This window comes from Podarcis gaigeae (assembly GCF_964106915.1).
Source record: "Podarcis gaigeae genome assembly, chromosome: 11".
In the NCBI taxonomy this organism is placed as follows: Eukaryota; Metazoa; Chordata; class Lepidosauria; order Squamata; family Lacertidae; genus Podarcis; species Podarcis gaigeae.
In genome coordinates this window covers 30,174,012-30,198,910 of record NC_139687.1, presented here as the reverse complement: position 1 = coordinate 30,198,910, position 24,899 = coordinate 30,174,012, and the positions used below count along the sequence as shown (strand labels likewise).

The 24,899-nt window shown below is 40.9% G+C and overlaps 1 protein-coding gene across 4 annotated transcripts in view; it reads left to right on the top strand.

Moving 5' to 3' along the window:
• ADGRV1 (adhesion G protein-coupled receptor V1) overlaps positions 1-24,899 on the top strand; it is a 232,105-nt gene that overhangs the window by 122,999 nt on the left and 84,207 nt on the right. For all 4 annotated transcript variants that reach the window (XM_083703064.1, XM_083703065.1, XM_083703067.1 and 1 more), the window contains 2 exons: positions 1,082-1,242; positions 4,189-4,289. In XM_083703064.1, the coding sequence (XP_083559190.1) occupies positions 1,082-1,242; positions 4,189-4,289 (262 nt within the window). The remainder of the gene's footprint in view (positions 1-1,081; positions 1,243-4,188; positions 4,290-24,899) is intronic.

Sequence of the window (24,899 nt, the reverse complement as noted above, 5' to 3'; positions counted from 1 at the left end):
ACTGAGAAGACTTCTGCTGGGAAAGGCAACCTAAAAATGATATATACTCATTTATATCTCAGGGAAGCATAAAAATGAAATGGTCTATTTAAAAGCAAATTCTTCATTAAAAAAGAAACATATTCACTGGCTTTGAGTTGGGGCTAATACTTTTAAATAGTCAAAATTACTATTCAGATTTAGATTGATTCTGGACCAGAATCTTTTCAATGCTCTGGGAACAAACCTGGTCTGCAAACGTTTGTAGAAAGCATCACTGATCTGTGTTGGGGTGCCAAGTAAGGGCTAATTTGGCACTGCTGCAGTGAGAGAGAAGCACAATAATAATTGCCATTAAATTAACAATGAAACCTGCCCTATTCCATGGGGTAAGAGAGTATCCCTGGGGAGGACTTCTCTAGACTTTTATGCCACATGGATCATTATGCCAGGCCTCAGCCTGGACCTGCTTATGCTTGGCATGGGATCAGTGATAGCACACCAGAGCTTGCAGTCTCTTTGGCATATCAACACATATTTACTTCATCTGCTTGAGTTAATTTGTCAGGCCTCATATCAGCTACATTTTTAAACTTTTTCTTGCCTGACAAGTTCTCCAAAATTATCAAATCCAAGAATCTGCCACCAGAATCTAACCCGCCCGCCCCTCTCCTGCCCTGTGAGGTTAGACATTAACCTGTTCAAATTCTATCCTTTCTTTTAAGAATAAATGAAGAGCTTACCGGATCAGGTCATCTAATATAGCATTCTGTTCTCACTGTGCCTGCAACAGGAAGCCGGAAGGCAGGACCTGACTGCTTGTGATTCCCAGCAACTGGCCTTCAAAGGCCTACTGCCTCCAACAATTTTTTCATTGATATCTCGCATTCTCAGTCACTCATTACCACAGAACGTATTTCCCCTTGGCACATGTAATAGGTGCATTAACTCTTACTTGAGAGGAGTTGGAAGAATATGTTATCCTTGTGATGGAGCCCACAACTCAAAATATTCCACGTTTTGCTCGTGTTTGTATTATGATTATTGATTTCCAGACTAAAGACTAATGAATTAACATCGTTGACCTTTGTTTCCTCTGTAGCTGGTTGTCTGACAGTCAGTTCTGCAAAGTGATAGATGATTCCTCAGATTATGTGGAATGCTCCTGTTCGCACATGTCTATTTACGCAGCTTATGCACAAACAGACAGCTTGTCTTCTTACAACGAAGCTTTCTTTTCATCTGGTTTTATCTGCATTTCTGGTCAGTTGATAACATTATTATTTTTACGTTTATGAATTGTGTGCTGATTTTTTAAAAGCAAATAATGCATGAAAAATATTGTTTCTGGAATGGACTTGAATAGCAGAAAGCACATAGGCCATGATCCAAAGAATTTTTGATTCTCCTCCCCCGCCCCGCCCCCGGAATCCCAGACCTCAATGCCTTATCACAAATGGCTTTTGGAACTCCCCTCAGGTTTTAAAAGAGATTTGTTGGTGCAGCATGGAAGACTAAGTCATACAAGTCCAAACCTCTCTCGGGCACATGAAACTAGTTATGTGATTCTTTTGGATCCAAGACAAAATAAGCTATAACCCATAATCAAACTCTAAAGGGGGACATGCCCAAATATAAAAATCCCAGCGTTCCTGCTCTCTTGAACTTTGAACCAAAGGGTAAAAATAAATCTCAGAGTCTTCTAGTTAACAGGAACTAGCAACCTTTAGGCTACAATCCTATATACTCTTTAGAAAGGGAGTAGGCTTACTTTTGAGTAGACATGCATAGAATCGTACTGGTTGAGTAAAATCAAAAGGAATCACACTTTGGTGAAATGATTCTACAGTGGTGCCCAGTAGGCCAAAGCTTTATCTTTTGACTTCTAGACTTCTTCACTCAATAGGTTGTATTCTGTCCTGCTGTTCAGTGGGCAGTAGCGATGCTTTTCTTTGCAGAAAAGAGCCAGGTCCAGCAGAGATGCTCGCAATTTTCATTTATTCCTCCTCCCCCTGCAGCTCTCCTCTCCAGTTCTGATTACCCAGAGCAGATTTTGGGAGCACAGGAGGCTGCAGGGTGGAAGAGGAATGGGCAGAAATGGCTTTTCCCTCCCCCTCCTGCCTGCGGGAGCATCCAATTCACAACTCTGGATCCAAGACCTTATATTTTAGTTACCAGCCTAATATTTATAAGTGTAACCCTACAAATGTAGCAGGCCCAAAATGAATATGCAGAGTAAAATCCATTGGCTGAAATTCAAACACTTCTAGACACCAAATCTTATCCAGCCCAGCAGTTTGTCTTGTTTAAATAGGGTTGCCATGTTGTGAAGAGTGAAAAAGAGGACATGGAGACCATCACCTTCCATCACCGCGGACTCACACACCATATACCCTTCAACATTTCTCAGATGAAAATAGGGACATCCTATTCCACAACAGCAGCAGCAGCAATAATAATTTAATTATTTGTACCCCACCCATCTGAATCGGTTGCCCTAGCCACTCTAGGCGGCTTCCAACATATATAAAAACATAATTAAACATTTAAAAACTTCTCTATATAGGGCTGCCTTCAGGTGTCTTTTAAAGGTTACAAAAACAAAATACAATATGAAGATTCAAGCAGTGTGGTGATCAAACGAAAGGAGCAAAGCTTTTAGGGGAGAAATGGGGTGCTAAGTGTTCCAGCCATTTCCCCCACCCCAACCCCCAGAACTTCCTTTGCTAGGTTCTTCAGTCTGCTAAGATTTCAAGATGTATAAATCAGAACACACACACAAGGGGAAGGAAGCCTTTCCCTGACCTTACATGAGAGCTGTGTATTTTAACTTACATTCAAGAATTGTGTTTAGAGGTACCCAATGTTATTTAGTTAATCTCCGCACTAGCTAACCAATAGCTCATTGGTCTTAGACAAATAACGTTTAATTAGAACTGCGAGAGCTCGGAGGGATGCTCTTTGAAGTGTAGGTAGGTTCCCATGAGGCAAGACACAGTGATAACAGCAAGAACCTTTATTGAACTACATAACTAGGAAACAGGAGCAAAGCAACTGCTTATATACATTCCTGGAAGCCTGGGCCACTCCCACTCCCCACGTGATTGGCTGTCTACTCTTCTAAGCTGCAAATCATGACTCAGAGTTCAAGGGCCAATGGCAGAGGCCCAAATCCTGAAATGTTCTGTGATTGTACATCATGTATCGAATCAGAACACAGGAGCTCAGAATCCTTAGTCCAGACTCAGGCTCAGGCAAACACAGACCACTGAACACTCTTTACCAGCAAGCTCTCTTTCTTTTCTTAGGTCTTTCTAATATTGCAGAATAGAGTTATCCGATCAATGGATAATACACTGGTTTGGGGTGGGTTTCCTGGCATTGAGGCACGCAGAGGAGTATATGGGAGACCCTAAAGCGAGGAAGGATGGAAGGGGAGACAGAGAGAAAGAGAGACCTGCTAAGGGAGATGCCAGCAGAGACCCCCTCAGGGAGTCTTTCTTGCCTGCTCATGGGCCGTTTACTGGGCATCAGCATGGCTAATAGCTCCGAGAGGTCTAGGTTGCAGCTGTTCAATCTGCCCTTACATGATGAGCCCAATCCCAACATCCACCAAGCGGGTGTACCCTAGGGATAGGAAAAGGTTAAGAGTGATCCTTGCATGCACGCTTCCTGGCTCTGCTTGCAAAGCAAGTCTTTGTACAGAGAGCAGCAGGTGCATCCATAGAGATAGGAAAAAGTAAAGAGTGATACTCATATGCATACTTCTTGGCTCTGTTTGCAAAATTCAAAAAATCCACCGAGACTGAAAATTTATCCCTGAAAAAGAGGATGTGTCCGGGGGAAAAGAGGATGTATGACAACCCTATCCTATTACATTTGTGTGCTGCATAAAGGTTCTTTATTGAAACAGTCATTGTTTGTACATGAATACATTCTAGCACTGAGAATTCCCATAAGGTATGTGTGACTCTCCAGGAAAAGGTAAACACTGTGAAAATATCTCAGAAGCAGGAGAGATGAAAGGCTGGCCTGGAGTTGTAAGCAGTGGTGCAATAACTTTGAAATGGGTCTTATGAAATGGTCTAAATTAAATATATGGTACACTGAGGTTCTTGCATATTTCATAGTTCTGTGGCTACTTTATAATCTGGCCTATTGCCAAATAACAATCTTAGTATAACCCATGTTTTTGTTTTGTTCAAACAGGTTTGATCTTGGCTATTTGTTCACACCTGTTTTGTACCAGGTCTTCAATGTTTGCAGCTAAACTCCTTACTCATATGATGGTTGCCTGCCTGGGTACTCAGGTAGGAACATGCTGAATATAAGACTATCAAAAGCTCACATTTATCCTGAGTCCCTGCTTCCTGTTCCCACATATGTTGAATCTGATTGTTTCTTGTGTGAGGGAAAAGCACCCTATGTATGGTCAAAGGCGTTCCCTACTAGGTGGTTTTGCCAGGGTGCAAGCAGATTCTAGAGTACCGTTTATTTGTTGCAACTGTGTAGAATCTTGAATCTCTTGATTGCACACAACAGTTATTTTGATTTTTAGAATGCTATAAAAATATGAGATTCATGGGAATAGCTAAGATTCAGATTCCTTTTGAATGGATTTTATTTTTGGGGGGGGGACATTCTCCCTCACCCTATGTATGGTCAACACAGTGTTGTGCCTATTTTTGCTTTATATTCTTTTCTTCAATCCCCAGAACAGCTTACAACACCTAAAAACATGGGGGATATCTTTCTAAAAGGGGTTATCTGGTGCCTTAAATATGGCACTCCATTCTGAGCACAGGGATTTTGATATGGGCAAAGAACAAAGAGCATCACGAAAAATGATCTGAGGACACAGCAGAAGGGATGAAGGATTGAAGCCAGCTGAGCTTCTCAGTTATTTGAGCAGCTGGAAAACTCATGCCCACCCCCTTAGTTGTATTCCTGTAGGCAGGCATATGAGAGTTGGCTTATTGGAATGGACATAGAAGCTAAGTATGTACAACTCAGATAAGTAAAGTGGTCTGTATCCTTAGCTCTGGATGAATGGTATAAAATATGTATGCACACCACGGCTACTTCACTAGAGATATGAAGCCCCAATTAACTGACAGCAGCTATTGGTAAAGAAAACTGTAGCTTATGTTTGAGCAGCTATGCTATTGAATTTGAAAAGTGAAATTAAGTACAAGAACATACGTAGAATCCCTTCTAATGCTAATACAATGTAATGTGTAGGGAAAGCCAGCCTCCAATGGAAAGGTAGATAATGGAGGACTCCCCCTCTGCTTGAAAAAGTGCTGAAGCTATCAAAGAAATTACAGTAAAATGGGAGAGGGACCTGGGACATATGATCAAACCCAATATTTGGAATGAATTATGGACTAAAAATATAAAATTCACGGCTTGTTTCCTTATAAGGGAAAATCTTATGAAAATGTACTATAGGTGGTACCTGACCCCTGTAAAACTTGCAAAAATAAATAAATCAAACAATAACAAGTGCTGGTGATGTAAGGAACAGATAGGAACATACTACCATATGTGGTGGTCCTGTCTAGAGATACAAAGATTTTGGAACATGATTTATGAAGATATAAAGAGATTGATAAAAACTACATTTAGCAAGAAACTGGAAGAATTTTTACTAGGAATGGTTTCAGATAATATTCCCAAAAACAAAACTAGGCTATTTATGTATGCAACGTCGGCAGCAAGGGTTATAGTGGCAAAACACTGGAAAGATAAAAATACACCCACTAAAGAGGAATGGGTAGTCAAATTGTGCGAGTACTTGGAGCTCGCAAAGCTGACAGATGCAATAAGAGATAAACCTAAAAAATTGGTGAAAGAAGAATGGGAATAATTATTTAGGGGACAAGGGCTCAACAAGAAAGATCTGGCTATGTTTAGAATGATACCGCATAGAGAAATGTTCCCTGATACCAAGATGAGGGATTCCTTTGGAATGCAGATAGAGATAATTGATAAGAATAATGATCTGTTGTGAGCTTGACGGAAGTGTACAATAGATTAGCTTTCCTGCTTTGGCTCATCTTCCTTTTTCTTTTTCTTTTATTTCTATTTTTCTTTTTTCTTTTATCTTTCCCATAGTTGCTTATGTTCTGTGTCATGTACTTCGATATTTTTTGTAGTTTTTTTTCATTACTATTAAGGAATTTTCCTTTGTAATTTTGGTTGTCTATATTTATATGTACCTGTTTAAAGCAAAATAAAACATAAACCCAAAAAAGCAAAAAAAGAGAAATGGATTTGGGGTGGGGGTGACAAAGTGGGTGACAAGGATCATTTAATCTAGAATTATTGCATAGAAGATCAAGCCTACTGAGGAAGATTTAGCATGGCTTCTGCAAAGGAGAATATTGTCTCTTTAAAACTTCCAGGCTTTTTTTTTTTTAAAGAATGTCAGCAAATATGTAGGTAAGAGTTAACAAGGAGGCTGTGCACACATTAGCAGCTCAAAATGCAGCAAGTTTGTTTTCCACTGCTGCATTTCAAGTCACTTTGCATGTGACTCTAAAGCCCTAAATGGCCTCAGTCCTGTATACCTGAAGGAGTGTCTCCACCCCCACCATTCAGCCCAAACACTGAGTTCCAGCTCCAGGGCCTTCTGGCGGTTCCCTCACTGCGAAAAGTGAAGTTACAGGGAACCAGGCAGAGGGCCTTCTCAGTAGTGGCGTCTGCCCTGTGGAACAGCCTCACATCAGATGTCAAGCAAATAAGCAACCATCCTACTTTTAAAAGACATCTGAAGGCAGCCCTGTTTAGGGAAGTTTTTAATGTTGAATGCTGTATTGTGTTCTTAATATTCGGTTGGGAACCACCCAGAGTGGCTGGGGAAACCCAGCCAGATGGGCTGGTTATAAATAATAAATTATTATTATTATTATTTAGTATTATCAGAGAGATGTAATGTTCGTTGCCTGTTGGGTTTTCCCTCAAATGTATACATCTGAGCATGACTGCAAAGTGAAGGCTGCTTATGCTTTCCAAATTGGATAGTAGCTGGTTAGCATAGTACCAAAACCATTTTTAAAAATGAAAACAAAATTTAAGTAAAAAATAAATATAGTGAAATGCCTTGTTTGTTAAGGGGACTGAACATAAACTGGTGTTCAACTGGTGTTCTTTAACCAAGATTTCAGTTACATTAGTTTTAATGGGTTCAGAAGCAGTTGAGCTGGTATAACTAAAATGATCATAGTCTAGAGAGTCTCAACTCTCAGAAGCTTTTATTGTGGTCAGCTGCTTTGATTAATCAGGACACATTTGCATCTGTTTATGTGCAATTCCTGTTCTTTTTAATTAAGTCAGAACAAGGAATGTTATCTGGATTGTGCCATTGTTTTCCTTTTGCAAATGTATTAAAGGAAGAAAAAAAGGGGAAAACAAAAAAAACCCCAAAAATATCAGCTCGCATTCGCACTACAACAAATACAAATGCAAGCAGATCATTATATGCCCTCCAAATATCCAAATAGATATCAGAATGAAGCTGATGTGTATAAAAGTATGTTCAAATGCAGCAAGGACATTAAGGTCTTCAAACTATAGCACAGTAGAGGGTGCATATTTATCCTTTCAAGCTTTAAACAATACATCTCTTAGCAACCACAAGAGCTTGTAGAGTCTGTGTTTGCTGTCCTTCTGTTAATCCTAGTGTTACAGGAATATAATTTAAAAGTACATAATCACCTGCAAATATTGAGGATTTTAATTTGGATGACAAATGTGGATTATGTGAATTGTACTACAGTATGAAGCATGGCTTTGTTTTGAATTGTATGAGGCATACTAGTGAGTGTGGAAAGTTGTACAGTCTTCATCAGGTTTTTAACTATTACAGATTCTATGGCTCTATGTTTCTATGAGAATACTTGAATTTACAGGTGTGGAATGAAATACGCGGTTATTGTGGCATGTTTTAAATTATAGATGGATATTGACTACCAAAACCTGCAGGTGGCAGTAAAACCTTTTTCCCCCTTTGTGCTTAAAGAAGCTTGCATTCTGAGTGGAATATGTGATACAGTGATTTGGGAAGACAAATAAAATGCTAGTTTGCGGGGTGGGGAGAAGAGCTTCGTTCCACGATAATATGGCACACACATGATTTCCCTCCCCCAAAGTTCTTTTTCCATGTGAGATAAGATAGTTGTTAATGAAAATGAATTCTCGTATGCAACAACAAAGCCTGCTTTTTGCTTTTTCTCTAGCTAAATGTCCCTTGTTGTGAAATGTGAACTCTAATACAGGATCAACCTTGTTATTCAGTAGGCATTCTTTAAAGCACAGAGGCCAAAAAGCAATATACTAAAACTTATCACATCTTGCTGATCTTCAGGGACCAAATATGGACATACCAGCACTCTGAGCTGAGCACCTCTGTTGGTTTTAGGGCACTATTCATAAACATTAATGCTCCATTCCTTTGAAAAGGGTACTAGACCTGAAATCAACATTTGAGGAAAATATTCTTGAGATTTATATTATTAAGTGGTCTTGTCTGCTTGTGTTAGATGGTAAGTTAAAAGGTAAGATAAAGGACCCCTAGACAGTTAAGTGCAGTCAAAGGCGACTATGGGGTTGCGGCCAAGGGAGCCGGCATATGTCCACAGACAGCTTTCTGGGTCATGTGGCCAACATGACTAAACCTCTTCTGGCGCAACAGAACACCATGACGGAAAACAGAGCGCATGGAAACACAGTTTAGCTTCCCGCCACAGCAGTACAGTGGTACCTCGGGTTAAGTACTTAATTCGATCCAGAGGTCCGTTCTTAACCTGAAACTGTTCTTAACCTGAAGCACCACTTTAGCTAATGGGGCCTCCTACTGCTGCTGCACTGCCAGAGCACAATTTCTGTTCTCATGCTGAAGCAAAGTTCTTAACCCAAGGTACTATTTCTGGGTTAGTGGAGTCTGTAACTTGAAGCGTATGTAACCTGAACTGTATATAACCCGAGGTACCACTGTACCTATTTATCTACTTCCACTGGTGTGCTTTCCAACTGCTAGGTTTGCAATCTTGTAATGGTAAGATTGTAGGCAGGGGTGTTTTTAAAAATCTCTGTACATCAGTCAGCATATCTCAGGTCCTTTATAGATGATAATTAGTAGGCAATAACAGTTGGCACATGAGCAAATGTGAAAAGACTTCTCCCCCCACACACAAAATTTGGGGGTGCAGAAGAGGAAAGGAGAGGAAAAGAAGGGGAAGACCCACTGGGCAAGTGGAAACCATTGCATGAGCTGGCTAAAACCACCAGATGCAATGGTGGCTAATGTGCATTGGAGTGGTAGGGTGGAAGGCAGAAAGGCCAAGAGCAGATGGTACAAAAGCCAATGACAGGCAGGCAGAGCCAACTAATTGTAGTCATGCTCTCCATCCTCCTCCCTACTCAATTCTGTAATGACAACAATAAGACTAAGGCATATGATAGAATCATAGAATTGTAGAGTTGGCAGAGACCCCAAGGGTCATCTAATCCAACGGCCTGAAATGCAGGAATCTCAACTAAAGCATCCCCAATAGATGGCCATCCAACCTTTGCTTTAAAACCTGCAATGAAGGAGAGTCCACCACCTTCCAGTAGAGTATGTTCCACTGTTGAACAGCTCTTACTATCAGAAAGTTCTTCCTAATGTTTAGTCGAAACCTAATTTCTTGTCATTTGAATCTATTGGTTTGGGTCCTACCACCTGAAGCAGCAGAAAACAAGCTTGCTCCATCTTCCATGTGGCACCCCTTTAGATATTTGAAGATTGCTATTATAGCTCCTCTCAGTCTCCTTTTATTCAGGTGAAACATACCCAGCTCCATCAACCATTCCTCATAAGGCTGCTTCATACCGTTTCCTCATATAATTGTCAAAACTACATTAAACACTAGTAGTTACTGGTGAAATTAGGATATTCTTCTTCTGCTGTCTTCCTCAGACATATAAATTCTGTCCATATTAACTCCATGTGAATGCCTTTGATGGGGTAAAATGAACCAGCATGTTTGAGATACTGGAATGACTTGTTCATATTTTCCTTTTCATTACTATACTGAAAACTATGCTGATTGAGGTTCCATGAATTTTGTTTCATTTTACTAGAAGACTGTATCTAGGTATAATTCCATTGAATTAGCCTACTGTTTCATCTAAGAGATACTGATTAAAGCTGCCATTTTATATAATTTTCCTTCTTTTCAAAATAGATTTCCTTTTCAAGCAAGTAACACAACCAGGTAATACAACACACTACTGAGAATGTAAGACTGTTGTGCAAGTATACACAGAATCCAAAGGGAAAGTACCTGTTTAATATGGCAAAAGCTGAATATTATGTTACAACAGGAGTTGGTATGGGCCTCTTTCATAACAGCAAAAGTCATTTGGAAACAACATTTCTAGTTTCTTGTACTATCCAGTTGAGCAAGGGTATGAAGTAGATAGGAAAATGCAACAATAAACATCCTGAATTCAGTCTCTGTGAAGGAAGATTTCCTGCCTTTTGTACTTCAAGCAGTTTCAAAAGGGTGTCATGAATCCCTTAGAGGTGTCACGGAGAGGCAGTCAAAGGCCGTGAGTAGGAAGTGGTTGGGGAGCTATATCTGGAGGACTCTGGAGGGGGTCCCAGCAGAGTGGGAATAGTGGATTCCAAAGCCCAAGAGATGTCTAATTCTGAGGAGGGTCAGAATGGGTAAGGGGGCAAAGATTTGCTCTCCAAAAGAGGCTCAGGCAAACTCGTAAGTGCCTCCCATTACCTCTCTTCCAGACATGCCCCACCCATAGCTTCTCCAGCCAAGTAGCCACCCCTGGCATCATCTTCTATTACCCAGGAGTCTCTCCTTGATGCCAAGCCAGCACTCACCCTGCCTCCATTGCCTAGGATATGGAGATGCATACAAACCTCCCCTAACCAACCCACTAGGAGTGCCCATTTGCCTGCCCAATGTAGGGACTCCAGTCACATGCTGTGGAAAATGCTGTGCTCACCCTCTCCTTCAAAAGGAAGGGACAGGGGACGTGTCACTTGTTGCCTAGCAGTGACCTTGACCTCTGATCCTTGCAACCTACGACTTGCCTACGACTTACCTTATGTCCCACTCTTAATATCAAAACCAGAGTTGTGAGTTCCAGTTCCCCACTGGACAAAGAGAGCTAGGACAAAGAGATAACATTGCCCTTTAGAGGTACTTACCCATAGTTTACTTCCCTGATTTTTTACAATGTGGTAATCAGAAATGATTGAAAGAAAACTGTAGGCTGTTTCTTCCTATATCAGCAGCTTTTGTTTCTATGTCTTGATTCTTCCCACTTCCTCTTTGTACCAAAGACCTGGGGTTATAACAGACACCAATACTCACGTCAAAAGTCTGTTTGTTTGATGCAAGACTCACAAAAGGTACATATAACAGCTTGAGAGAACTATAGCTGTGGATATGGTTCTGTTGAGAGTAGAGGTAACTGGATAAAACTATAGAATGAGTGACCAAACCTGTGGTTCTGCTGGGCTACAGACCTCTCTATTCAATTATGTAGGTTAGCTTTCATCAAAGCAAAGAAAAAATGTTTGTCATGTTAAAGGAAATGTTGTTTCATATGGTGATTGCAACATGCGGTACTATGTTTCTAGCACATGGGGAGATGGCATTTCCTTGCTTCCCTGATGCTGACCACTGAGCTAACCAGAATTTAGAGACGACTAATGGCTACAGCCATCATGCTGGGCTTTTTAAATCACTGGCCAAGTAATAAGAGGTCATCTGCTTTCATACAAAGGCCATGGCAAACAGATAAGCAGCAATGGATTAGCAGCAATATGTGCCCTGGTTCAGTTAAATGAATTTGATAGGTTGCAGTGTAGAGCATACAGTTTTTAATACAACTAATCCTTTCAGGCTAGGAGATTTGTGAAGCTTAGGTTGTAAGGATTGGTCTCTGGCAGACAGTGTAGTGCAAGAAATCAAATTCCAGTGATAAAATTAGAAACTTGGGACTGTTCATTTCAGGCTGTTGGCTTTGTTCTTGTTCAACAGAATATTGTCTGTGTTTTAATATCAGTTAAACAACATGCCTGTTTGTGGCCTGCACACTCCCTCCTCCGTTTTTTCTACTCTGAGAGGGCCTTATTCATCCCTGCGGCCTTGAAAGTGTATAGCATCAAAGTGATGGCCACAATGGCCTATGCTGCAGCTTTATGGGCTGCCTTTGCAAACCTCTCACCTCTCCAAAGTCACTCCAAAAGTCACTCCAAAGCCAATTCTTACGCCGACTTCTAAAATTACCAACATGCGTAAGTAATGCGGCTATTCGCTTAGAAATGAAGATCCCCTCAGTGGAGTTAGTTTTATGGAGGAGAGTTTTGATTTATTGGATATCCCTATGGCATAAACTCCCGAACCACTATCTCATTCAATGCATGTGGCGAGATGACTTCACAAATTTGTGGTCAGGAAAAATCCATGCCAAATTGCTGTCCTATGAGATCTCGCCCACGGAATTGCTCAAACTGGATCTAAATGTGGCAAAAAGGTGTATAAATCAAAGGCTGGATGATGCGGAGCTATTCCAAAATTTCGTAGCTGGTGGTGGAGCCTGCTCGCCGTTAAATTTTGGCATAACCCCTATCTACCGCGCTCCGTCCTACTTAACATCGCTTATGGCCGCGTCTCACCGATATGCCTTCATTAGAGCTAGGTTCAATGTCTTTCCAACAAACGTGCTGAGACATAGATTCACTAAGGGCCAAGTGTGAAATGAAAACATCTGAATCTCTACATCATGTTATGTTTATCTGCCCTTTGTACAATTCAGTCCGTGCTAGTATACTAAACTCCATAATCCAGCCTATGGCTGACAAACCAGTAGACCTACAGCTCGCCTGGGTTCTTCAAGATGTGGATCCTTATATTACCCTACAGGTTGCTAAATTCCTAACAGCCGTCCTCTCGTACAAGAGACGGAATGGAATGTTAGCTGATTATTGATAGTTATAAGAATTTTCTATAATGACATCAGATATTGATTTTAGTGTAGTGCCTAAAATTTTTAATTGTAATCTTAAACTTTTCTTATGAATGGCTAATATCTGTCCTTGTGAGTTGTGAACTGTGTTATACTACTTGTGGTTTGTACGAGTCCGCAGTTTTATTTGATTTGTTTTGTTGTGTTGTGTTTCATGATGGGCGTAAAGCCGAATAAACATTTTGATTTGTGGCCTGCTGCCCTTTCATTGTCTTTGTCCCATAGTAAAGGTAATTCTCATACTCCAAAATTCTCTTAGCTCTTTCACCTATTTTATTGTTATGAAAAGCAAAGTGGTAAAGTTTTCAATGAATTCATACTGTATTTATAACTGCCAACTTGTAGCCAATCCACTGCAGAGGCTGCCACCCATTTTCATTCTACATTGGAGTAGCTTCTACTTCTGAATGGAAAAATAGAAGCAATTAACAATAGTAATACAGTATCATTTCAGGATTGAAATTTTGCTTAGCTTTGTCTAAGCTGGGAATATTTCATAAACAAAGCTACTTGTTCTCTCTGTGGGCATAGTAATTATTTTCAAGCTTGATGTGTCCACTATTGTGTTCTGGATGCATGTCGCTCTCTCACATTCTGTGACTTTACCACTGGGTCATATGTGGGCTATGTAGCCAAGCAACAGATTCAGAAAATATCACAAAAGCACTGACCCAGATGAAGGCGGTGTTAATAGCCATGCTTTGGCTATTACTGCAACCTGTCAACCATGTCAGGAAGCCTACTAGGAGCTTGATAAAGTTGCCTACCTGAGACTACACAACTTATTTGGAGGAGTGGGGGTCATCTGGAAGACTACAATATATGGCTGGTAGACCGTATTAAATGTGATGTTTGGTCATTTATTTTAAAGATTGAAGTGCTGTCTTTCAATCCCAGTGGTGTTTAATTTATTTTATAAGTAACTTAGATGAAGGAGTAGACCAGATGCTTATCAAATTTGCTGGTGATACCAAACGGGCTAATATCTCTGAAGATAGGGCCTGATCCACATATCACACTAAACCAACTATGAGCCCAGGAAAATGTCCCTTGTTGACTTTTATTTCCTTAAAATTAACTGTGGTCATCTGGTTCAGTCTTTGAGAGAGAAATGACTGTCTGTTCCAGTTTTCAGCTTCACTTGAATCCTAGGCCCAACCAGAGCTTGGGAAGAAAGTAAACACACTATTGCCTGGTAGTAATGTTAAACTCATTTTCAAGATTTTTTTCCAAGGAGCATGGAATATTCTACGTTCCAAAATGCAGGCCTGTTTCGCAAAAGAGTTGAAGATAATCAAAGGTACTTTTGTTAGTAATAGAGGCAGAAATAACAGGTAATGTGGAGAGTTCACTGTAGAACCTGCCACCATTTGGTAGCTTTCCAGTTTGTCCTTATTTAACTGCAGTCACAAAAGGTCAGAGAAATAGCCCATGGATTCTGTATGCTTTTCTAATGTCCTGATTGTGTGAAATAAGTGCAAAACATTATTGCATACTCAGCAGACTCATGCTTTATATCATAAAGCATATCCCCTAATTCAAAACAGGTTAGTGGATTAATCCATTTTAGCTTTTTACCAGATTCATTGACATTAACTTGCCAAGATAGACTGGCATTGCCGCCCACTTTATTTTTCTCTCTTTCCCTCTCCCGCCACCCTTAGGAGGTAAGCACGATAGTGAATATATGCATGGCATACGGCTGTTGTAGCTTGTGTTCTTGGGGTGATAATTGCTGTGAAATTGCACGGTTCCTGCCTAAGAAGTTGGGCCAAGAAATTGCAGATGGTTCTAAGATACTGCACGCACAACCATAATTGTACATCCCCACCTGATGTAATTAAAAGTAGACACCAATATTTTAGGAGAGAATAAATTAAATGATTAGGCTGCAGTTCCCGGAAGAGTCCGATTTGCTCATTATATCTGGCTTATTTAAGTTTTTTGTTTTTTAAAATAATAACAAGTACAAGTCAAACAGCATTGAGCAACCTCTATTGCCGGAAATGAAGACAGTGTTAGATACATTTTCTTGTTGTAAATAGGCCCAATTACTGCATTATTAATGATATTATTTAAGCACTCATTAAATGTGACATTATTTAATGGGTTCATGTTAGTTTAAAGCCTTCATTATAGGATTGCTATGGGAGGGTTTGCAATCTTGTATTTTTCCATTCAGTTGAAGTCATAGCCCCTGTCATCCTAAGAATTTAGAAACATCTGACCCAGGTGCTATGCATGTTGCAATGTTGGGCTCCCAGCAGTTTTTGCAATCTTAAATGCTTATAATTCTGTGGCAGATTCACCTGCTTCTCTAGTTTCATTTTTCATTTTAAATAGTGATGTTAATCTGGAGCCATCTCTAGGCTCACAAGGTGAATTCCATTGAATATACTTAGTTTATTGTGATTTCTGTAACTAGCTAGATCAAGTGGGAAGCTTCATTGCAATAGAAATGTTGAAGGCTCCATCTGAAAGGCGTTTGGGCGTATGTCTTTAGTTCAAGTGTCCTTAACTGAACTTAACATGTTCTTTATTTTGTATGTATACATGTAGTAAAGCTTGTAAATCATTTCAGCAGCAGATGTTTGGTTTGAAGAATTTACAAGAATTAGCAGATTTAATCATCTGCAGTTGTGTAGTAGGAAAGTATTTACTAGAACCTTGTTAACACATAGAATCTAAAAATAACACATAGGACACTTTTGGTGCGTATTTAAGAAGTTGCCAGATTCCACTGTAACCTTTGAGTGATTTATGTTATCTTTTATCAGGTTTGTAAGAATTTTCTTCTCTGTTAATTTTTAACAACCTTGGTTTTATTTTATATTGCAGTGAATAACACAATTAAATCCTGCACTCAAACTTGGCTTCCTTGTTAGATAAAGAAATTAAAATAAGGTGGTGGTTTTTATTGAAGTATTATTTGTTGGTGTAAGAGTATGTAAACTCTTAAGACTGTTTTATGATAGAATCATAGAGTTGTTGAATTGGATGGGACCCTGAGGGACATCTAACTCCTGGAAAGTTACAAAACCTGCTATGGCTGTAGAGATTGATATGGGACATATTTTGTTGCAGCTGGAGCAGATGAAGATGGCTGGTTGTGCTGCTGCAGATGCACCATAACATTTCTTCTCTCTGCACTCCTCCCAGTGCTCATTCTTCCTCTGGTCACTGTTATGGATGCATGACCTGACTGCTGGTCTGTTAATGCAGTTAATAAATCAACAACAGTATTACTGGGTAATAAATACTACTAGTTCTGATATGGAGTTAGGTTGGTGGAGGAGTTTGTGGAGATTTGTTGTCCCCTACTATTTTCCCCTGGGTGGGACGCAGGTGGCGCTGTGGGTTAAAGCCTCAGCGCCTAGGACTTGCCGATCGAAAGGTCGGCGGTTCGAATCCCTGTGGCGGGGTGCGCTCCCGCTGCTCGGTCCCAGCGCCTGCCAACCTAGCAGTTCGAAAGCACCTCCGGGTGCAAGTAAATAAATAGGGACCGCTTACCAGCGGGAAGGTAAACGGCGTTTCCGTGTGCGGCTCTGGCTCGCCAGATGCAGCTTTGTCACGCTGGCCACGTGACCCGGAAGTGTCTCTGGACAGCGCTGGCCCCTGGCCTCTTGAGTGAGATGGGCGCACAACCCCAGAGTCTGTCAAGACTGGCCCGTACGGGCAGGGGTACCTTTACCTTTTTTACCTTTACTATTTTCCCCTAGGCTTGAGGCTCTTGCCACTGGTGGCAACCGTAGCTTTGTAAATGTGATTGCCCCCAGCATTCTGCGCAGTGCTGCTGTTTGTCAGGAAAAGGATACTGATTTCCTTGAATTCTCTATCGTAGATTTTTTTATTTAGACAGGAGCTTGGGGTGTTTTGTTTACTTTTCGTTAATCTTCCACTCGCAATCTCAGATGCAGGAAAATTCATCCACCTAGAATCCTATGTCATTGGCTCTCTCTTTTGGTTCTGAAACTGGCCAATTCCTGTTTAAAACTCATGTAGCATGTTTGAGGAACTGTGGTTTGAATGACAAGAAAGCTCTCCAGTCTTCTGTAGTCCACTTTACACAGTTAGCAAAAGATGTTGGGGGCATGTGGGCACATTTATGTTGTTGTTTGGTCGTCTTAGTTGTGTTTGACTCTCTGTGACCCCATGAACCAGAGCATGCCTTGGAAACTCTCACTTTCTTCTCAAAGCTTCTCGTTTTTTATGTCCATGGAGTTTTCTTGGCAAAATACTGGAGTGGTTCCTTCTCCAGGTGGATCACATTTAGTCTAAACTCTCGGCTATGACCTGTCCATCTTGGGTGGCCCTGCACAGCATGGCTCATAGCTTCTTGGAGTTATTCAAGGCCCTTTGCCCCAACAAGGCAGTGATCCATGAAGGGGGTGAGCACACTTACATGGCAGCAAATTCCATTTAAATTGGGTGTGAATAACCCCTCCCCCCATCAAGAGTCACATTTATTTGGCACAATCTGTTTGGGACTGTTTGGGTAGGCAGAAAGGCAATGGCAGGTGTGACCAGAGCAATAAGTGGGTTTCGTGTGATCGGTAAGTGATGCTGCCCTAAGGACTGGAGGTTGCCCACCTCTCCCTTAAACTAGTGGAACTTGCTTGCAACTATGTATGGCAGACACTGGCGGAGGAACAGGAGTGCGGAGGGAGCGGACCACCCCTGGCACCACTATTCCTATAGGGTGCCATCGCGGTACCCCCCCCCACTCACTGGGTGCCACGCCCCCACAGGCGGCGCGTCACAACCCAGAACACATGCCATGCCCCTGTGGGCTACATGCCACACCCTCGCGGGTGGCATACAATGCCCGCATGGCACCAGCCACGCCCCCAGGATGTGCTTCACGCCCCTGGGGGCGCCAGCCACACCCCCGTCTGCCCTCCCTCCCCGGTAGCAGAGAATGCAGCTTCGCCACTGACGGCAAAGTCAATATTTGTCTTCAGTCTCTCTGTTGTTATGAAACAAAAGGCACCTTTTTTTCTAGCTTCGTTATGTATTTGAACTAAAACCTTTTAAAACAGTGTAACCTTACGTTGAACTTATGTTTGTAGAACTTAGTCTGCCAGAGATTATAAAACCTGGTTGAAAGAATGTGCTGAGGCAAGCCAAAATACTTCTGTGTATCACACTCTTCTTAACTTTATGCTTCTTATATTGCCAGTTAATGTGATCCTGAGTTATGCAATGCGTTCTCGAGGACATCTTCGATTGTTATGATAAGCAGCAACCTTAGCAGATAGGCCTGCCTCTCTATGTATGCTCTCAGCTCCCTGCATGTTAAAGCTGTAACCTTTCTCACAAGCAGTCTTGTCCAGGTTCAGAGTGCAAGCCAACCTTGCCAGCTTCAAATCCATAAAAAGCTTTATTTAGTCTGATACCAAGTAGCTTTGCTACGATGACGCTGGAGACGGGAAGGTGTGCTATTTATTTCTTGTTAAATTTTATATCCTGTCCTTCATTATAAAACAATCACAGGGTAAGTCACAACATACATAACTATGGGGATATCTCTGGAATACCTCAGTTGGTAGAGCATGAGACTCTAACTCTCAGGGTTGTGGGTTTGAGCCCCACATTGGGCAAAAGATTCCTGCATTGCAGGGGTTGGACTAGATGACCCCCATGATCCCTTCCAACTCTAAAACTATATGAATACAGCCTTGCAAATATTTCAGATGTCTAACAATTATACATCTCTTCTGCTTAATACAAGTCAAGAGTCAAAAGGCCTTGTTTTAACTTGTCACCAAAAGCTAACCATTGTCTAACCTCTGCAGCAGTATTTTCCAACTGGGATACCATCGTGAAGAATACACTATTATAGAGTCCCACCTGCCTGGGCTTACCTTGTAGATGGTGCAACCAAAAGGGGCTTATATAAGGCAGAACCTTTCATTTTACTACAACAGTTTCTGCACTGAGCACTTACGGTGGAATAGCTACACTTGCTTGCTCGTTTTTTACAGGACATCGGCACAGTGTTGTGAACGAAGCATTCCCCTCTCAGGTTTTCCCTGTTCACCTTCCTTTTTCCTCTTCCCATAATCTGATGTTTTTAACTCTGAGGAATAGCTGCACGGTTTCCCTAGGTCTATATGCCTTTTGTGCTGCAATCCTGGCTGGTTAGAATGCACCTAGTCATTTTTTAGTTCATTCTTCGCTAACCTGGTGCCCTTCAGATATTTTGAACTATGCCTCCCAGCTAGCAAGTTTATATTTTTAGGCCTCTTGTGCAGTTACTGAATGAGAAATGCATTTGCTTTCCGGGGATTCAGGCAGATACCTATTTTAGGCTGAAAATGAGACCTTGTATATGGACAGCAAATGCTAAATCACTGAGCTATGGAACCTCCTCAAGGAAGTAATGTGAAGAGTTTTTATTTCTTTTTAATATTAAAATACATTATTTTTTTTTAAGGCTGGAGTCATAAACACAATTACTAGGGAGTACGTCCCATTCTTTCCAGTAGGACTTACTTCTGAGCAAACATGCTTAGCTTGCATTGCATAACGATTAGAAGCAGCTTTACAGGTTGTAAGTACAGGGAGGTGCCAAAATTGGTAGACCTAAATATTGACATTCCCCCATCCGCTGAGTGCATGTACCTTAAAAAAAAAAAATGTTTGCAGTGAGATCTAGTTTGTATTCATTCCTGTTCTGTTTTCAACTATGCTAAAATAGTGAATTACTTGGCAGCTAGGAATATTAAAGTAGCAGAGGTCACCCAGATTTGTTTTGTTTTTGGTAAGATTTTCAATCAGTTTATTTTTCCCTCCAATGGCAATCTGACTTTGGAACAGCTGCTTTCAGGAAACAGGAGCATTGTTCATGTACCAGTTGCTGGAAACCACAGGAGGAGAGCGTGTTCCTGTGCTCAGGTCCTACAAGCCATGTTTGGCCACTCTGAGAACATGATGCTGAACTAGATGGGCCAGCAGGCTCTTCTTATGCTCTTAAATTCCCTTGTTTAGATGGGAATGTAGTTGCTGATTAAAGGTAAGTACTGTGTGTTACTTCACTTGCAGGATGTGGTAAGACTGCTGTGTTTAGGGGGTCTGCTGCTCACTGGGCTTCATGGGGCCCTGGATTTCTTCTCTGAAGTCCTGCCCTAATGGCACTACCGCACATAGACACAAAACGTGCCTTGTGTTTTTCACAATGCCAAATGATCTTATCTAATTTTCCAGCCTTGGAAATGTTGACTATTAAAAGGCTGTTTGGTTCTTGTAATAAACACGCAAGGAGGACAGTTTCAGTTTGCCCATTTTTAGACTTGCATTCTTTGCCCTGTTTGTTTTGCAGTGTTTTGTATGTCTGCAAATCATTTGCCCTTTCATGGATCCTGGAAGACAAAACTCAGGAAGTTCAAAGTTACCTGTGGAAAGAATGTTCAAATATGTCTTACCAAAAATAGCAGGTTCGGCTGTGTGAGTCTGATGACCTCAGAAAATAATCTGTAGCAAACACTGCTGAAAGAGAATATCTAGCTAACTGCAAATAATGCAGATAAGTTTTCTGTAAATAAACAGCAGATAATGCAGATAGGTTTTCTGTAGCAGCAACCAAAACAAAAACATGGCTTTAACATTAGGAAATACAATCTGCCTGGTTATAGGTTGGGGTTTGAAGCACTTACAAAAAAGTAGGAGCTAACTGTCTTGCTCTGAATTCGAGGCAAATTATACTGTTTTCTCCAGGCTTTCAGTGAGGCGAAATAATATTTTTCCAGGCTTTGAATGAGGTGAAATGCTCAATGATAAACAGATTGGATGTAGTCCAGTGTGATGTTAACACATCAAGGGCAATTTTCAAATAATGTGATCTTCAAGGTAACTAGGGGGGTCAGTTCTAATTCTGTGGACCTTTGAAGTCAGTTATATTTAATCTGGAGTATGTCTGGGTACTAGGAAAAGTATTGTATATTTTGGCTGTGGAATCTGGATTGTTGTTTAACCTTCCCTGTAAATGGCATTATTTATTAATCTTGTATGACCTTTGATCAGGAGATCTCTGAGAAAAAGCCACATGGCTTTTGCCGAAACTACAGCATTTATCTTTAGCCCCGAGAGCCACATCCAAGCTTTTCTTTTAATGTCCTCACTGGATCTTCTTTCTCTGCTATGATTAGTATTATTCAGTGCTTTTTTTCTAAAAACATGTTTAGGTGTACTCTCATTTTGACTCAAGAAAATCACCATTTTATAGTTCAAATTGGGGAAAATAAATACAGTAAATGTCACTATGTAACTTATCTTGGATTTTGGCACCTCGGTGAACCGTGCACTATTGTTGCTGTTTATTCATTATAGAAGCATCAAGGCAATTACAAATATTATCATAAAAAACATGGGCATCTGTCATATATCAACAGGAATGCTGTTCAGCAGAACGGGGTAATGGTCACACTGAAAGTCCTGCCCCAAGATACTGTGCTGTGGGCTTGTGATATCTTGGGAAATAGAAGAAAACATTTTTTCCCCTGCAGAATGCTGTTCCCATCTTATGTGCAAGCTAGCCTTGGCTGTCCCTTCCCATAGCTGGTAGAAACTTGCTTCAGGTCTGAGTTTCAATCCCTACCAAGGAGCTGTTTATAACCTTGTAATAAACCCAATATGTTATCGCCACCTTAGTCGTCTAATGTTCAGCAGACACCATATAAGTGAACACTGGCGTATTGGTATTAGCAGAGTCTTCCTGAATACCATGAGTTTACTTTCACAAATGACAAAATAAGTTCAGGAGACATTTGTCTTCTTAACTTTACTTGCTCGCTCCAAATTTAGGAATGTACTTGAAGTTCTGCATATGGCTATCCAGAGTGGAGAGTGACTGTTTTAAATTCAAATAAAAATAACTGTCAGGCTGCTCTGACATCTTCAGAGTCCCTGTTCTCTTTTGAGCATGGTTAACAGTGCTGGATGTATCCTTTAAAACCCAATGTACCATCAAGACTGCTTCTTCCCATTATAATTTTCAGATTCCTTAGAAGCTTTTAGGAAATCTGCTTGGAAATTTCCATGTGTTACCCACAGCCTTTGATGTTGTATGACTTGTCCTTTCAAACAAAGACAGTATCAGCTGGAATGTTGTTTGGTGTCTGGTCTCCTCCTTTGGGGAACATAATCTTTTGAGATTTCTGCATTGCAAGGGGTTGGACTAGATGACCCTCAAGGTACCTTCCAACTCTACAATTCTGTTATTCTGAGGCAAACCATTAGGCTAAAGGGATACTTAACTCATGTAAAAAATGCTCTGCTAGTCTACTTATGTTCATAGTATATTATTCAACGTATTAAAAAAGATCCTCCATGGGTGAGCTAATAAAGAGATGCCTCAATAGTTTCCACAACCCATTGCGCCACCTTTTTAAAAGAAATTGATAATTTTGGCATCCCTAAAGTCTATTGGGATCTCCTCTCTCCCCCATATTTTTTTGATGAACTTGTGAAATTGTTGTTCAGTTCTGCCCACTTTGAAGGCTTCGGTCCACTGGCTTTGTTTGTTTTTTTCCATTTGGTTAATAGCTATACACAACTCTCCCAGAGATACTGGAAGCTCATCTCTTGTTTTTGCGGAGTTTGTGAGAGGACTCAGCAGCTACGGGGGAGTTGCAGTTAAAGAGATGCTCGTAACGTTCTTTCCAGCGCAGCGCAATCTTTTCTTTATCTTTTAGAAGTTTGGTACCATCTGCTGAGTGAATGGGGCATATGCCATGATTTATTGGCTCATAGATGGTCTTTGTGGCTTTAAAGAAACTCTGTTAATCATGAGTGTTGGCTAAGTGCTGGATCTCTTAAGCTTTTTTTTTTTAACCCACCAAGTGTTATTTAGTTCTCTGGTTCTTCTTTGAACCTCAGACTTAGCGTTGGCATAGGGGTTTTTTTCCCTTTTAGTGACGCAGTTTCTATCTCTTTGCTGGATCTGAAAGGCCTTCCTTTTCTTGTCAATAATGTGTTCGATCTCACTGTCATTCTCATCAAACCTGTCCTGGTGTTTCTTGGTTTGGTATCCAATAGTTTATTCACAGGCTACAGTAATGGATGTTTTTAGCTTGGTCCAGTGTTCTTCGGTGTTATCAGGGAACTCTGAAACCAGATGGTACTTAAGAGTCGTTTGGAAGCAATCCCACTTAATAGGATCTTGAAGGGCTTGAGTGTTCATTTTGTGCTTTGGTTTCCTTCCTTGAAGCTTGTGTTGAGGTATAATCTTGATAGCCATTGTGGAACATATTAATCAGCAGTTGTTGGCACTTGTCATAGCTTTAGTAAGGAGCACATCACGGTGATCTTCAGCTTGGACAGTTGCATGGTCTAAGAGGTGCTGGTGGTTTGACTGAGGGTGCCTCCATGATGTTCTAATTTTTTTATTGTCAAAAGAATCTGTTGGTAATAACAAGGTTGTGCGCTTCACATATAGTAAAAAATAGCTCATACCAAGAACTAACTTAGTTGGTCTTTAAGGTGCTACTGGAAGGAATTTTTTTAGTAAAAAATAAGATTTTGTTTGGTTGCTGTTGCCAATTCCTTCTTTCCCAATATTCCTAATCCACAGATCAAAATCTCACTCAACTCTTGCATTAAAAGAAGCCAGGAGGATATTTTTCTCCTCCTTAGACATCTCTGATAGGATGGCTGAGGATAAAAAAAATTCTTTAATGTCTTCATCAGCATCCAGTGTTGTTGCATTATTGCTTAAAATAGTAGCCTGTTGGTTTTTGGTGAGTTTTATTTGAAGGGTTGAACGTCACTCATTAATGCCAGTTGGGACTTCTGACAAGACCTTCACAAGATTGTTTTTAATAGCAAAGCCTACTCCATGTATTCAATGTTCTTGTTTAGGTAGACTTTTCCAGAAGAATGTGTAGCCTCCTTTTTCTTCCTTCAGTTATTGGTATATAAGTTATACTCGCTTGCTCTTCGAGTTTGTTGAAGCACTGCAATATCAATGTTAAAACATCACAAGTCTCTTGCAATGATGGCAGTCCTGCATTCGGGATGCTCATTATCTCTGATAGTTCATATACAAACAAAGTCCATATATTTCATGTTGCTAAGTTCAATGGACTTTTACAACCGCTGCATCATGACTCCACTGGGTGCTGTAATCCAGTCAGGGGGAAAGGGAGGCAGACTATGTTTAGGGCACATTTTCTAGCCCCTCCCCCTATTCAGGGTGAGCAGAGTGGATCCTAAATAGGATTGCCCAGTCATGGATACAACTGCCAAGCTACTCAACTGCCTCATTCCTTGAGTTAGAACAACTGGATCTGTATCCACTGCCCATGTGCCGGTTAATGGCTAGGGGCTTCCAGAGTGGGACTTTTTTGAGTTTGGGTTTGGGATGGGCTTTTGGAAGAGGCCCGTGTGTGAATTTGTTTTATGTGTGTAGATCAGTGCATGCTGACCAACGCACAGTCTTCACAGTAAGGCTCTATTCCAGTGGCATGAGTATCATGACAACCGGTAGATTCCTATCTGCTGCAGTCTTCATCCACCTTCACAGCCATTGTAACATACCCACTTGTTATCTTCTGCCTGTTCTGCCACTGAGGACTTATTGGATCATTCTTTGTCCAGCTCCTCCCCTTTAACCTTACTGCCTTGGGTGACCCTGCTGGGAGTATGAGACTCCCAACGGCTTCGCTTATAAGAGTCATAGGAACGTGCAAGCCCACTCACCATGACAAGGTGATGATCCAGCAAGTGAGCGAGTGTTGGAGTATACCATCAACATCCCTGAACATTGTTCATGCTGGCTGGGGTTGATGGGAATTGGAGTCAGATAACAACTAGAGGGCCACAAGTTACACCCCCCTGTTTTTAGGTAAAAATATACGGATTTTGAACAATTTCCCACTACC